General features: G+C 37.2%; 1 protein-coding gene across 1 annotated transcript; it reads left to right on the forward strand.

The window, feature by feature from the left end:
- Positions 1-775: 775 nt before the first annotated feature.
- Positions 776-6,450, forward strand: fam162a.L (family with sequence similarity 162 member A L homeolog). Its single transcript, NM_001127767.1, has 4 exons — positions 776-977; positions 3,683-3,788; positions 4,824-4,932; positions 5,871-6,450. Exons 1-4 carry the CDS (start codon positions 827-829, stop codon positions 5,961-5,963), a joined length of 459 nt encoding a protein of 152 aa, NP_001121239.1. The 5' UTR covers positions 776-826; the 3' UTR covers positions 5,964-6,450.
- Positions 6,451-16,769: the final 10,319 nt, after the last annotated feature.

Consider the following 16,769-nt stretch of genomic DNA (forward strand, 5'->3'; position numbering starts at 1 on the left):
ATTGCTCCAGGTGCAGGAGTTCTGTACATGGGCACTGAGGGGCAACGGTAAATTAGTATTCTTGATTTACTACTGCAAAGTCTATCTGCAAATGCCATCTTTTCTGTTAGCATTAGTAACACAATCCCTACCAGTGGCAAAATTATAAAGGCTGCAGGGGGGCCGGGACTAACTTGTCTATACAGGGACCTGTGGGGGAGGGGCACGGGTGAAGTAACCTGCGACACATGCAACGCTGCACTTGCGGGTAACCAGCAAATCTGTGTGTGATCTGCAATTTCATGGGGGCGGAAGGGGCTACTATAAAAAAAATCACACGCCACATTTTGCCAAAAAATAATTCATTTGCAGCTGTGTTGGTGGATAGCATGCAAGTTGCAGAGAACATTTAAGGGCACCAACAATGAAATTAAAATCCTGGTGAAAACTGTGCAGCTGAATTTTGCACTTTGTACATTGCATTGTGGTTGTAAATAAGCTACACAATTTTAGTAAAGGGCATAAAAAGTATGTGGTAGTTCAGCTATATGACCAAATGTTTCTTCCTCCAATGTTTCTCTATATGCAGAAGACACAGTGTGTACGTGCAGTGTGATTCAGTACAGTGTGTACAAGTGCAGCCCCTCCTTTCCCCGACTAGTAGTCACCATGACTAAGTGAAATCTCTATTGCCTGCCATTAGCTTGTGCCTATTTCCTTCTGTGACGTGTCTCCTGTCTCACGGAAGGCTTAAGTAGAAGTGCTTGCAGCACACACAGCTTCAGGAGACAATAGGAAAGAACACACAGACTGACCTGCACACATAATACAGTGTGTTGTGCACACAATGTCTGCCTTTAGTTTAATCAAATTTCGATCTCTTGCAAGAGGTCTGATCAATTCTGGGAGCAGCACAAGGAAAGCTCTACAGGGAAGGTCATATTGCCAGGCTGTCAAGGATGTAGCACCCAAAGAAACAAAAACACAGACATTATACGGTGAGTACAAGAAAAGGATAGTTTTTCCTTTTCCTTTATTCGTGAAGTTCAATCTAGCAACAGTTTAATGCAAACAGTATTGCACTGTATTGTATCCACAATTAAAATGTCATTAGAAAGGTATTTTTAACCTTTAAGGTAACTTTCAGTATGAAGTAGACAGTAACACTCTGAGACAATTTGTAGTTGGTCTTATTTATTTTGCTTTTTGTGCAACTTTCTGGTTGCTAGGGCCAATTTACCCTAGAAACCAGGCAGAAGTTTAAATGAGAAACTGGGAGATCAATAGGAGAATGCTAATCAATAAGTCAGTGACGCCCCATTTGAGAGCTGGAAAGAGGTAGAAGAGAAAAGTGAATCATTCAGAAACTATAAAAATATAAAATTGAAACAAACTAATAACGTTATATAACATACTAACAGTAAAACACTAAAAGTTAACTCATCAGTGACGTGCTTCACAAACTATTATACAACTGCAAGAAAAACTATGCAAAACAGCTGCATTGCATTGTAAATCTTTTCTGGAGAAAACAATAGATTGCAACAGTGCAGACCAAAAAATAAGGAAAATATTTTTAACAACGTATTCGTTTTCAGTAAAACAGTTGTAGGCCCAGTTTCAGGAATATGTGTCCTATACACAGGTGTTTCTTTTATATGTTTATAAATGAATTCTGAGCATGAAAAGCACATATATTGCATCTATATGTTTTATTAAACACAGCTAATTCGGATTTGGCCAAATCCTTCTGCCCAGCCGAACAGAATCCAAATCCTAATTTGCATATGCAAATTAGGGGCTGGTAGGGAAATTGCGTGACTTTTGTCACAAAACAAGGAAGTAAAAGATGTTTTCCCCTTCCCACCCATAATTTGCATATGCAAATTAGGTTCCGGATTCGGTTCGGTATTCCCTAAAAAAAAGAATGCTCTGTAAGGCTACAAATTCATTGTTATTGCTCATTTGTATTTCTCTTCTATCCAGTAAGGTCCTCTACTATTCATATTCCAGTCACTTCAAATCAATGCATGGTTACTAGGGTAATTTGGACCCTAGCTACCAGACTGTTTATAATGCAACTTGAAGAGCTGCTGAAAAAAAGCTAAATAACTCAAAAACCATAAATAATTAAAAATGAAAACCAACTGCAAATTTTCTCAGAATATCACTGTTGTTTCATACTAAAAGGTGAACAACCTCTTTAAGCTTGTATTCTACAGCTGGTTGCATGTATGCCAAAATTCAATACACAGCAAGGGATTTTACTTTGCCAAACCATGTTGACAATTGGGTGTGTGGTGAATGTATATCTTTTTTGCACAGTTTTATAAAGATGTCCATTTGTATGCATATACACCTTTCTATGCATACCTACATTAATAACTGACATCGGCTGCAGACATATACAGCAACAGCATTCTCTTATAAAATGGACAGGAGAAGGACTGCTCTATAGAATTTCTAATAAGAGGCATCAGGATTGCAGGACTTACCTTCCCCTTTCTTTCCCCCACTCACATGATCACTGGGCACCCGGATCATGTAACCCCGTTGCTACTCTAGAGTGTTTGGGGAGTGCAATGTCACTTCCTTCCCCTAGGTAACGATTACAGAATAGCGCAGAGCCATCAGCAACCCACCCAACCTTCATTAAGGCAGGGAAAATTTCTCTGCACACACAGAGCACATGTTTTGTGCATTTTATGTCATATTGTTACTGTTTTACTAGGCTGTATGATTGTAAAAAGATTGTCACAGTGGAAAGATTTGATCCTTCACTTATTATTATATGGATAAAGAAAATGTCCCTCACATGCCCATTGTTCTGGCAATGGCTGGCATTGTTTTTTGTAATTAAAATAAATAAATAAATGGTTATTCGTTTATATAAATAGGTGTTTACAAGCAGGCAAGGATTACTGGATAAAACATGCTAATAAAGCTGTTACCAACCTTCATCCGCAAGTCAGCCTCCGGGTCATTCATTGGGCAGTCATTGGGTGGGAATTTGGTGATTACTTTCCTGCATCTATGGAGACTGCCACTGTCGAGGTAAATTACATGGCAGAGCCCACTCGTATTTAAATGTAAAGAAAAGAAAACTTGGGAGCTGACTTATTATTAACTGACTGTTGTATATAGTAATTATTAGTGATGAACGAATCTGTCCTGTTTTGCGTTGCCAAACTGCTGAAAAATTCGTGAAACAATTTGAAGTCAATAGGCGACAACTTTTTTTCTCACTCAAGATGCATTAAAAGTCAACAGCCATTTTTTCTTGTGCTGACTTTTTTGTCTTGGTGACTTTTTTTTTTTTGTAACTTAAATTTTTATTTTTAAAAAAATAAAAAGTTGCAATCACAGTCACGGTGAAGTATAATAGTAACAATGCAGTCAGCATTAGTATTTTACATCCAATTTTCCATCTTATTTCCATCACCTTATGTTATAGCATAAGCATGTCTTGGTGACTTTTTGTCCAAATGCATTACAGTCAACGGGTGACTTTTTTTTTTTGTCTTGGTAACTTTTTTGTCTTGGTGAATTTTCACTGTAGTTTCACGAAAATCCAGCTATTAATACATGGAGCTGTTTTATATGCATTGTAAAATATAATAATGAAAGCAGTGAATGAGAAATACAAATATATGACTTTTCTAAATGATGGCTGACATTGGCTGTTTCTCTATTGCCATTAAAGGTCAACATCTATTCAGACATGAAAGAAGACCAACAGACTTTGACAAAAGAATACTTGTCTGGTCTGGGCGTTATAAAAAGCAAGAGGATATCCCAGAATTTATCTCGTAAGTAAATTATTGTCACATTCTGTAGAGAATGTATCAGCTGCTAAGTGAGTAGTGGTGGAAAAAATTAAGAACACGGCTAAAAAAGAATGATGTAATATGGTCTATATGAACTAGAACTCCCATTTATTTGGTGGCACTGGGATTGCAAGCCATATCTAAAGAAACCTTTCTTGCTTTTATTTTTGTATTTATGGGGGGGTAAATATGGTCAAAGGAAACCCATCCCACTTGAGTCTGTGCTATGACTTCAGTAAAGGCCCTTATAATATAGCATGAAATGTAAAGTGCCATTGTGATATGAGTGATTAGGAGACATAGGATACCACGCCAGGGCTGTTTTGCAGCAATAGTATCTGGGAGCACAGCAAACAGTCATGAGTAGGGAGTTGGAGGAGGCGTGACAATCATTATGAATGCACAGCTAAGACACGATGGAACAAAATAGCACTCAGTGATGGGTAAAAGAACTGCTTATTTTAAAAGAATTAAATAACCTGATGATTGTAAACAATAGCATTAGGGGCAACTATTACTGAACATTAGACCAAATCCTACCTTAGGGACCACTTCTGAAAATTATACAGAAATTTTGTTTACTTTGTTTCTACCACAATTCCTACATATACTTACTTAGCTCGGGTTTCACTTCAAGTGTAGATTAGTCTTCATGGAGATCTATGTCAAGATGAAATTCAGCCTACATGCTTTGAAAAAAATCTCAAACCTACACCCAGTCCTCACCTCCAGCGCACATATCCACAGAACCCCTGCAGATGAAGCCGTCAAAAGCACAAGTGGAGAATGTTGATACCAAAAATATGCATATTTGTGAGGCCTGAAGACAATTTAGTAGCCTAGACAGGCAGGGCAATAAACTTGTAAGAACTGGTCTGAATGATAATAAGCTGCTATGCTAATGCACTAAGGAATTTAAATTTTTTCCCACTGAGAAGAACCTGTTTTTAATTGGTCGCAAAATTAAGATACAACATATAAAATAAGGTTATAATAACATGTTTTCTCTATATGCAGATATGAGGCCCTGTCTGGTGCCAGAAATAAAGTCAGAATTAAGGTCTGCTATGCAATGATTTTAGGAACAATCATAGGCTGTGTTGCAATGGTGATTTCCGGAAAAAAAGTAAGTGATTTTGTTTTACTTTTGTTCTATAGGAGTTTTAAAAAAAAAAGTCCCATTCGTACTAATACTACATCCAGCCTAGGGACAAAGCTGTCTTATTAATGTTGGAAAAGGTTATACAAGTATTGCGTATATTAATGCTGCCTGGACACCTGGAAACGTTGGGAGGGATAGGGAATGACCAAGCAGAACTCCCAAAGATTCTTTTGGAATCACAGTGGTATCATGCTGTGCCTCTCACCACATATAGATGGGCTGCACTGCAGTGTTATTAAGTTGTGTAAGCCTTCCAAATACAATTCAACAGTTCTAAATCAAGTTCAAATGATAAAATGCAGCTGTTTTTAACAATTTTGCAGTTTAAAACAATAATAGTGGCCCCTGGGCAAATGTCTCTTTTGCCTATTTTGGTAAAGTTGAAGGAAAGTGGTGCCAAAAGTTATACAGCCCCCAGTGATTGTAATCACTTTCCCGATTCCCTGGTGCATTGCTCCTGGTAGCAAAAAACTGGCCTGGCCCAGAGTTGTCAGCAAGCACCACTAAGCCATCCTCTTCTTCTGCTTCATCTCTTTTCAACATCAAGGGGCTCACACACGCTCAGTAGAATGGAAAATCTGGCTTTTTTTAATTAAAATTTAGCTTTTCACTCAACTGCTTATGCGCACCTGTGCAAAGAAAAAAGTGCCTAACTTTTGGCACCTCCAAGTAATTGTCGCCTTTCCTTCTCCTTTAACACCTGGAAGTAGGTTCAGGTGTGAAAAAAGTGGCTAATTTGATTGTTTCATGTAAAACCAATGTGAAATGACTTAAAAAGATAGTTAAAGGAATATGAGTGTGTAGACTGTGGTCTGTAGGATTTCATAAAAATATGTGCAGGCTACAAGAAGACAAATGAATTGGCATCAGCCCCATCTTTATCCATGTATTTGTCTTTGCAGGCTTATAAAGAAGATAACACACTTCTCCATAAGAATATCGAAAGAAAGAAACAATGGAGAGAAGAACATGCCGCAGACTTAAAATCCGATTGAATTTAATCAAACGGACACTGTCACCAACTTAACTTGTTTAGCTGGTGCATTATATTGCTTGTGTTTAGAATATGTCCAATTTTATTGCATTTTATAGATGTTTATTTTGTAACAAAACACCAGAATCTCAGGAGATATCGTAAAGTGCCTTCAGTATTTCAGGCATTTATTCAGGTTTTTGTGTTGTCACATTCATGAGTGTTCCAGCAGGTGTGGTTGACTTGACTGCACATGTCGGTTTCCATTTTGGATATCAAGTATGGGCGGCAATGTATAAATGAGGAAACAGGAAAGCATACGTACAGTATATGTATATATTCTTCCGTTTTTTTTAGCTAAATAAATATTTGGGGGGAAATTGTTCTTACTCAAATACATTACAGAAGACTTTCTGTTTTTAAATGTAGCACCTTAATGTTTTTAGATTTTCTTTAGAGAATATTTAAAAAAAATAATATTTGTTATTATAATAAATATTTTCTTTTAATGAGTGTTGTCTGTGGTATAATTCTTGCCTTGCCATGACAGGGTGTACAGTGTTAGCATATGGTAATATCAGCACAGTTTGCTAATGTTTAGCAAACCATAGCAAATAATCAGCCATTTTAATTTTTATAATGTAGTTAGAGCAATCGATTCAAACATTTTATTGGTTGCAATGTGTAACCTTACTGGATCCAAATTGGTTGCATTACTGCATAATCCCCCATAGTGTATATACAGAAGCACCTGCTCCTGACAACATCTTACAACTTCTTATAGAAACCCCTCACAGTGATAACAATAAAAGATATTTTAGCTACAAAGTGGACAACTCTTTTGCTATACAGGATATCATTTCTTCTATCGAACAGCTCAATAAGTAAACAATTTGTTGGGTTATATAATAGATGGGGTTTAAAAAAAGACTATTAAGTGGAAATCTGTCTAACTTGTAGATGACCCAGAGGCAAATCCAATTTGCTTTTGAATGGGAAAAAGTATTCTTGATTTTATTTCATTTAGGAGTACACCCAATACTGGATTCTGTTTGAGATTCAGCCTTTTTCGACAGCATTAAGATTCCAAGTGCTTGTCTGAATGGAATCTGAACTTTTAAAATAACAACTATCGGTCACATGATTAAGGCATTTGCAATTCCCCCTTCTTACCCTAATTTACATATGCAAATTAGGGTTTCGATTTGACTCAGGATTCAGCAAAAGATTTTGTGAAAGATTCAGGATTTAGCTGAATCCAATAAAGTCAATTTGGTGCATTCCTAATTTAAAGGAGTTGTTCATGTTTGAGTTAATTTTTAGAATGATGTAGAAAATTATATGATGAGACAATTTGCAAATGGTTTTCATTTTTTATTATTTATTCAGCAGCTCTCCAGTTTGAAATTTCAGCAATCTGGTTGTTAGAATTCAAATTACCCTAGCAACCATGAAATGATTTGAATAATATACTGGAATATGAATAGCAGGGGGTCTGAATAGAAAGTGTAATAAAAAGTAGCAATAACAATAAAAAATTTGTAGTCTTAAGCTGGCCATAGATGCAAAGATCCGATCATTCAAATCCTCAAATGATCGGAATTCCCCATCTCTCAACCTGCCATTAACCATTCAGATCAAATAAAGTAGAAAAGAACAGATCAGCCGATGTTCTGCCCCTGACAGTAATTGTATGAAAGTTATGTCCGACAAAAGCTAGTGACAGTCTCCCTCTGAAAATCGTACGATTGGCAATACATCCAGAGATATTACCCGCACCCGCAGATTTATTATGCCCGAAGCTGAAAACAAACAGCTCAAATCTGAAAATACTCCAGCTAAAACAGTATTCACTTAACTGGGGATTGCAATATTGTTTACCTTAGGCTTGAATCTGATGAGCTCCTTTAATTGTACAGACCAAGCTAAAACATTAATTGTGCTTTATTTGTTGGATAAATATTTATTACATTGATTTGGCACTAATCCTCTGAATCCATTTCTTCTCATAAATATTTCTTTTGAATTATATATACAATCTAATAGAAGCTAATCAAAAATCAAAAATAGAAGTAAATCAAAAATTGTCAAAATTTCCCTAGAATAAATCTAAATTATAGATCCAAAAATGTTTGTTACATGCACTTAATTCATAGACACTAGACAGTGTCTGTGTTTTAAAATGACACTTGGACCACTCTCACTATGACATCACTTTTTATTCTTTTTTTAAATTATTCTCTATAATGAAGAAGCAGTTAAAATATCCCTGGGACCAATATATGCCGGAGACAGCATACAATATTAAATAGTTCACTGGAACTAGATTCTTTCTCTCTGTCTCTCTCTCTGTCTGTCTCTCAGTCTCGCTCTCTCTATGGGGCATATTCACTAAAGGGCAAAGGTACCCGCTGTGTTTAAATTAACCTACGCGTAAGAGTGCAGAAATGAATGGTAGCCAAAATTCACTATGAAATGCTCACACTGCCGATGTAGCGCTAGGGAAAATTAGCCAGCGTTCAGCTTCTGAGAGTGCTGAGTGGTAACGAATTTGTGCCTGGCAAAGTGGCACGGAGTGTGGCAAAGCAGTCGCTAGCGAAAACTCGCCTTTTAGTGAATATGCCCCATGTCTCTCTCTCTCTCTCTATGGGATATTTTATGTGCAGTCTGTGCTGTGGTACAGTCTTTAAGAACATAAATAATTCTCTCTTCTGAGGGTATCCTAGACTGCCATACCCCACACATTGTCCTATGTTTGATTTCAGCCCCTCCAAAACACACAAGGGTTTCATGTTCTGTGGTTTGTTACCATTTCTATCAGACTGCCATTAGCAATGATGGTCACTGGCAAGGCTGACAACAGTTCTTTCATTTTCTTTCACAGATCATCACTGTCATATTTGCAATGCTTCTTGATAAGAGGCATAGAACCACTTACAAATTAGCCTGGTCAAAGAGAATTATGCTCATTTGTTCCATGCAAATAAATAAATTATTACCCTTTACTGTGCTATTTAAAATGCTTAAACCCCTACTGTGCCAACTGAAAATTAAATCAGCGTTCACAAATTGATTAACAGTGAATAGCATATTGTGCAATCGTATAAATACTGGATAAGAATATAAGGTGTTGCCCACTCAGGGGAGATCCTGGCCCTTCCGCTGCCCCCCTCCCCCGGAAATTCGCTCTTAAAGTACCAGGAGCAGCATTTTTGCTGCCCCTGGTACCTAGTGGGGCGCTGCCGCCTGAGGCAACAGCCTCAACTCGCCTCATTGGCGGAGCACCCCTGTGCCCACTTTACTTGAAGAGATCCCCATAATGGTTAATCCAGTCAAGGGCTGGGCCTGTTACAGAGTTGGGAGGGGGAAGTTGTTACCATTTCCAGGTTAGAATTCGCTAGTAGATCTGTAAAGGTTAGGTGTCCCTAGTCTTTAAAGACGAGTCAAAACCTGTTTTTTGTTGGTGGGCATGGTTGGTGCTAAACAGTCTGAGGCAGAAGGCCCCAGTGAGAATTAAGGTAATTAGTAGAGCAGCCTGAGGCTCCATCAAGGAGTACAGAAAGGTTAGTACCATGCCAGTAAAGGGACTCAAATTATGTTCCAATACCATCCAGGAAAGTAATATTTTGAAATACCTGGGAAGTTTATGTGATCCAGCAAATAAAGTAAAAACTATTAGCTTCAAGAACCACTGAACCCCAAGTTATTGTGAGATCTGTTTGATGTGTGTCTGTGATGTGGTTAATCCTTCCTTCATCCTACAGCAAGGGCTTACTTGAGGGAAATAGTTCCATACAGCGCAACTAGTTGCAACCAGCTAAATCAAAGGGGCAGATTCATCAAAATGTGAGTTTAGAGCTTAATAAATAAAACTCTCCCACATTCTTTTGATTCCTATAGGATTTTTACAATTGTATTAACAATTGTATTATCAATGGTTGAAAGTTAGAACTCCCCATTTGATAAATTTGGTTCTAAAAATCCCATAGGAATGAATAGAACATGGTTGAGTTTTTATTTATTAAGCTCTAAACATAAATCTGCCCCAAGTTTGGTAAAAATCAGCGAGGACCTAGGTACCAAGGAGTGGCCTATTTTAAAAATAACCTTACATGTATTATATGTATGGTATGTATATACCCCTTTAATAAAAGTGTTATTTACTTTAACTCAAATTTTTCTCATAATTTGAATAAAACAAACTGGACCAAACTCCCATCTATGATTTTACCTTACTTATTAATAAAATAACTAAAAAATTGGGTTCGGGAAAAGTCTTGATTGTACGAATTTTTGAGATTTGAATCCCAAATCTCTCATTTTTTTCCGAGTTATCAGCCAAAAAACATGAATTTTTTGAGTTATTGCAGACCAGGATATCTTCAAATTGGAAAAGGGACATCTGCCATTAACTTCTACAGGATCTCAAAGGTTTGAGATTGAGTATTATTGGATTCAGATTTTTTGAATGTTATTATGTTTAAATAAATATGATTTTTTTACCTATATGGGTGCATGAGTAGATACAAGTTTCAGTGAGTCATGTGACAGAGCTCTACTTTATATGGATGTTCAAGGTATGCTGTGTTTAGACACACTTTAAATGCATGCCTAAAGGAATTTTATTATGTGGGACTAAAGTTGAAAATAGCAGCCCGTCAGCTCTTATAACAACTTGTTCAACAACTTTCTGTACTATGTGGTCACAAGGTGCTCTCCAATACTGTTCACTTAGGGGCAGATTTATCAAAGGTCGAATAGTAAATTCATTTAGAATTTTCAAGTGTCAAAATTCACCAATTCAAATTTTAATTCCCCTATTCAAATGTAAATTTGAATGTGAGATTTTTGACACCTCAACAATGGAAACAGTCCTAATTCGAATATTCACCACCTAAAACCTGCCTAAAACCTAAACCTAAAACCTGCCGAGTTCATTTACAAGTCAATGGCAAAGGTCCGTTGAGCCATATTTTATATTAATAGCCTTCCTGACATTCGAGGATTCTTTTTCAGGAGAAAAACTTGATTCGTAAGAATCGAATACAAATGGAATACACTTCGAATTTTCAGGTCGAAACCATTTGATTGAATATAAGACGTTCTAATTTTTTCCTAAATAACCTCCCAGTCGAATTGTGAGAATATTCAAATTAAAAAAAACTTCTCAAATTCAACCTTTGATAAATGGGCCTCTAACTGTTTAGGAATTTCTTTCAATTTATTTTTACAGTTGTGTGTTCAAACTTAAAAGTAAAATTAAAAGTGATGTGCTCCTTTTCCAAAGAGCTACCAAAATTGTAGGAATAGGCAATGTAAATATTTTTCCCAAAAATGCCCCCTTTATATGACATTAATCAAAGTATTAAGTGCCCAAAAGGCACGAAACGCGTAAGGCATTTGGGATGTTGCTGTTCTAAATAAATACATTTTTTAACTACATCGTGGAGAGTGATCCAGTTTGTGCCAACCTTTTTCATTTGATATTAATCAAAGTATGTCTTTACCCTTTGAGGTATTCCCTTCACTACTAGAGATGGCACACAGGTCAAGGACACTGTGTACCATTAATTAAACTATTTTCTTTAAAGTGTTATCTTAGGAAACTGGAGCAACTGGAGTGCACACAGGTCAACCCTAAGAACTATCAAAGGCCACACACCATAGAATATACATGTTGCACCACATACATATACAGTGCTGAAAGTAACCGCTAGACTGTGGATTCTACATTGTGCAGCACTTAAAATGTTAAATGTTGCAAGAAATGTATTGCCTTTCTAGAGTATTTCAGTTTGCTACCAGGGACAGATATTACACTTCACCAAAGCTTTCTCATCTGTCTAGTTTTATTCAGACTCAGTTCTTTTAGTGTGTTGTGTTTACAGTAACCCTTTGGCTTTGACGCTCAATTCTCTGTAATGTTTTAGAATTGCTTTGCAGAGAAAACGATCTTTGCTCTCTCTTTCTACTGTATTTTAATTGTCCTATTCCTATCCCACTTAATCCTTATTTCCTATTGTACTTTTCAAAACTTTGACATCTATTAAAAATTAGCCATCACTATAATTAGCCTGCATGAGTGGGTGTAAACGACATTAAGGAGTGTCATGTTGCTAATGAATGCCTTTTTCCTTGTCTCTGCAGTTTATTTTGAGATGGGAAATTAAATGTGAAGATGATGAGTGTGCAGTATTTCATTTTGTTTGTTAAGCCCCAGAATGCTCACTTTACACTGCACAGTTGTTAATTATTTGTTCCAAAAAACTGCTTAAATACTGTGCAACAATGATAAAGTATCATCTATTTTTTTGTAGTCATCTCCTTGACTTGTAGGGAGGGAAAGCAGCTGTGGCCCTGAGAAGAAAAAAGGTAAGTGTGCGTTGCGGTTGGGTGGTGGGTACTGTATATTTTATATTTTGACAAATTATTGGTAATAAGTAAACCTAACTGACGCACTTCTTCTCTCTCTCTCTCTCTCTCTCTCTTTGCTCTTTAGGTTACTCGTCCAGATCTCATTTTCCTGTGTACTTTAAATATGGCTGGTAGGGGTATAACTACAGAGGAAGCAGGAGTGTAAAGACCCAGTAGGACATTAATTAATGAGAAATTTCAATATATGTCAACTTAGCAATATTTAGGCTCTGGGGCCCAGTAACATCTAGTTATGCCACTTAAGCTCCCCATAGACGATTCTTCTTGCCGAACGACCGATTTTAGCGAAGTCCGACCAATCCTGCGAAATTATTGTTCAGTTAGTGGGATTTGAGCGATCGTACATCTTATGATTTTTCGGCCGACATCTGTCAGGAAATTGATCGGCCAGGTCAAAAAATCTTTGTCGGTCCCAGTGCAATCTCTCTATGTTTGCAGGGCCAAGCAGGCAGCTCCCCTTTGTTTTCCTGGCAAATTGGTCTTTTAGTTGATGGTCAATTCGTACGATCGTTACGAGAAAATCGTGGTCTCACGATGAGGATCGGATCTTTTAAAAATCTCAACATCTATGGCCAGCTTAAGTCTGTCATGCCCTACTATCATTTCTGATCAGTATATCCATCTAACACTCCCCCTCTAACAGCCTAATTAATCCTATGTTTTCTCGCCTAATCATTTTACCATTTGTCTTTTAAAGAGGTCATTCCATGGTATCTCTTTCAGGCCATCCAAGTTTGAATTTACCATTGCTTACACTACAGGAATAGCTGATCGACGCTTATGATCTGAAAATCCCGAGTGTCCTCAGAAAAGCTAATGTAGCTTTATTGTGACGAGATCCAAAATAATGAAATTTATCTGATATATTTAATGATGATATAAGGACTTCATAAATACATTTATGAATATTTTAGGCATAAACACTTAATAGGATGAATAGGATACTCCTCATGGGCAGCAGTTGCCTTTCCAACCCCCCCCCCCACGCTTACCTCTTTTGTGTTAGAGCAGGTCAATGGGGGTTTCACCACAAGTGCAGAGAGGGTAATTTAAAAATGGGGAGAAAAATTAAAAAATGGAAATTGGTTCTTAATGTTACCAGAGGCAGCTTTCTGCCACCCTTGTTAACCTGCAGTTCCCACCTTGCCTAATTGCAGGAGTGGCCCTGATAACCCCTACAAAATCACATCACAAGGCAGTTAAACTTGAATGAATGTATAATGATACATCTTTCAATGTTAGGATGTGGTCTTCTTCTTTGCATGAGCTGTAGCATAGTCCATTCTCTTTGAGTCAGCTACTCTAAAGGGATTATTTCTTATATTATTTTGGATACTTTAATTTTACTTACTCTTCAGTTCTTTCTAGGTGGCAATTTAATGACGTTGATGTACTCACAATCAAACAAAAACCCAAAATTTAGCTGGCGCTACTATTTGATTAAAGAACAGCCACATCTCCAATGGAGACCTGCTAACACCAGATCAATTCTTATAATAGGCTATAAAAAATCTACAAACCTTATAGATTTTATACATATATTTTGTCCGTTCCAGCTGATTCTTCCACTGTAGGAGAGAGAATGTCACAAGTGCAGTTTAGTGTAGCGCAATTACCTTTAGGACCCTGTCAAACCAATTCATGCTTTGCATCGCCTGTTTCAGTGTTGGAATGCATGCACAAGGCCATCATATTAGAGGGAATGCATATAAGGGTCCATGAGAGCTACATCAGAGCTAAGCTGGGGCAAAAATGTATAGAATACATGTGATGTTCATAATTAACATTATCAGTTGTAAAGAATAATAGTAGAGATGCCATGGAGTTGCCTTATCCCTGATGTACAAAATCCCCCCCCCAAATATTTTTTGCAGCAATTATTAAGAATCACCACCAGGGGGTACCATTGCGCTAACATTTAACTATTCTTTGTATTGCCGTACATTAAAATGATTTCTGTTTTACTTTTGAAATGAAGAGCATTTGTTCAGCCACACTTACATAACTCTTATGTTTTGTAATTCTCTAAAGCATTTCAGCTTCTCACAGGGACACTGAGGATAATAATGACAAATGACAGCTATTATCGTCTCCTATTAATGGTGTCCAGCATCTATAGCCCTTAAGTTAAATAATGAGGGAGTATCTGTCACAGACATATGTCTTCTTGCTGCTTTTTTTTTTTGAAGGCCCGAAGATTACCGAAGCGCCGGAAGATGGCGCCAGTGAGCTCCACTGCACTGACTCTGCCACGAAGGGTAGTTAAAGGATTAGGGGCATTTACAGGTTGTCCATTGGGAGTGCCTGTCTAAATCTTTGGAATTTTATCCATTGCAAAATTGCAGACACTTGTTGTTAATTTGCTTACCAGAACCTTATTATTAAACAAGACTCCACAATTGCTGGAATACATATTTCTTAATCAGCTTCTCAGGCGCGAATGATGCAAGCATTGTGGTATATATCTGCCAGCTGCAGACAAGTTTTGTAGCTACAATTCTGTCTTGTGTCCCAACTGCTGTTAACCCTTTGGTCTCTGGCAGCAGAGCCTTGACACTGTATGAGCACAGTTTTATATTACTTTATTGGAGCACCATTAACCTTCTGCACTCACCTGACTTAGGTTTTGTCTCGGCGTATTAAGGAACTGGGGGTGCAGTTGACATTTTATATTATAGTATTTGTCCCTTTATACAATTACCCGTCATGGGTGGGTGGTTCTCCTTATTATTTATTATTTCATCACACTGCAGAATTTACTTCTTACATAGATACATTTGACCCAATATACATATTGAAAATTGTAATACACCTGCAGAATTTCCCCAGTAAAATTATATACTGTATCTTTTATATACTGTATCTACTGTATCTTGCTGGCTTGTTCTAATGGGCTGGATCTTGAAATGAACTTTTGTTCAAACTGAGGACGTTATTGGTCGATAAATCCTTTAATCTAAATGAGTTATATAGTATCAAACTTTGTAAGAGAGGGTAGCAGTGATACAATCAATGATAGACTGTTTTTTTAGTTAAAGAAGCCTACTGACAGCTTTACAGCAATGCGTACTTTCATTTCTTCCATATATATATATATATATATATATATATATATATATATATATATATATATATATTCCTACAACTGACTGAGCATTAAGCTCAATGCAAGAAATAACTCTCCAAAACTACAAGAATAAACATCAATTGCTCAGAACACACAGCACTAACCATCAAGAACTAAAAGTTAATTATCATTTCATTATTTTTGAGTATTCGGTTTCCTAATCTAAATTCTGTTTGGTTGTTGGGGCGACCCTAATACACAACGTGAGGGTTTATTTTTATTCTTATATTGAATTGCTTATATTTCTTTTTTCTGTCACTCAAGTATTTATCTTCCATTCTGACTTCTAAAGAGCTACCTGGCTGATAGGGCAATTAAACCCTGGCAAACAGCTGTTGAAATTCAAAGTCTGAGAGTTATAGAACGGAAATTGTAAATATTTCAAATGCCACAAGACTTATTGCAAAGTATCGTAGAATGCTGTTGAGTCTTCTCTATATTATGAGCAAAGACAAGTCATGACCAAAGGCTATAAGTCCAAGTGGGACTTAATACTGACATAATATGACAACAACTCATGCAAAGTGTTAAATTCAAGCTTTAAAATGCATTGGAGGCCATTGGGAGATACAGGAATTACTCTTCCACACAGGGCTGAAAGTGAGGCAGGATGCAATCCCACCATTTCTTTTTTTTCCACTTAAAATGATATCCTGTTAGATGTGATGCTATATTTAAACATCCAAGATGCTATCAATGTTCAGTACCAGAGCATGTCCTCTGGGAGTCCTCTGCCATTGGACAAACGAGCATGTGATCAAAGGGCAAATTTTGATCATGTGTTCTGCTCTATCCAGTAACAGTTAGGGCACATGCTGAGGCAGGAAAAAAAGAGCTACATGCACTGTGTCAATGTTCTTTTCATAGTTCCATACCTAATGATGTTGACCAGGGCACTGTGTTAAGAAATTATTTCATGAAACTCTAGGGGCCAGATAAAGTCAATGCTCGGGACCACACAGAAGCCTCCAGTATCTCTGTCCTGTGGATGAACACTAGCAGAGTGCCATTAGCCACTCCAAAGACCCTTCTCATTTACTCTCTCTAAACTTCCCTTCCCTCCTCTCTCATGCCCACATACAGTGTAAAAGCTTCACTGACCATCTTACTACAGCCCATTGTTCCTCACTAAACTATTCTCTGAATACACAATCCCTAGTGCACAATTGCCGGGGTCCTAACCCCTATCACTACCTCCTCTTCATTGACTAAGGCTGCCCTTGTTATCTAATGGCTGTCTGACCACCTGTGAGATGATCTTCACAA

This window comes from Xenopus laevis, chromosome 8L (assembly GCF_017654675.1).
Source record: "Xenopus laevis strain J_2021 chromosome 8L, Xenopus_laevis_v10.1, whole genome shotgun sequence".
NCBI classification, from domain to species: domain Eukaryota; kingdom Metazoa; phylum Chordata; class Amphibia; order Anura; family Pipidae; genus Xenopus; species Xenopus laevis.

Coding starts and splice junctions, on each gene's coding strand:
- fam162a.L (NM_001127767.1), top strand. CDS start 827: ATGTCTGCCTTTAGTTTAATCAAATTTCGATCTCTTGCAAGAGGTCTG. Junction 978..3,682: donor AAAAACACAGACATTATACG/GTGAGTACAAGA, acceptor TTGCCATTAAAG/GTCAACATCTATTCAGACAT. Junction 3,789..4,823: donor GATATCCCAGAATTTATCTC/GTAAGTAAATTA, acceptor CTCTATATGCAG/ATATGAGGCCCTGTCTGGTG.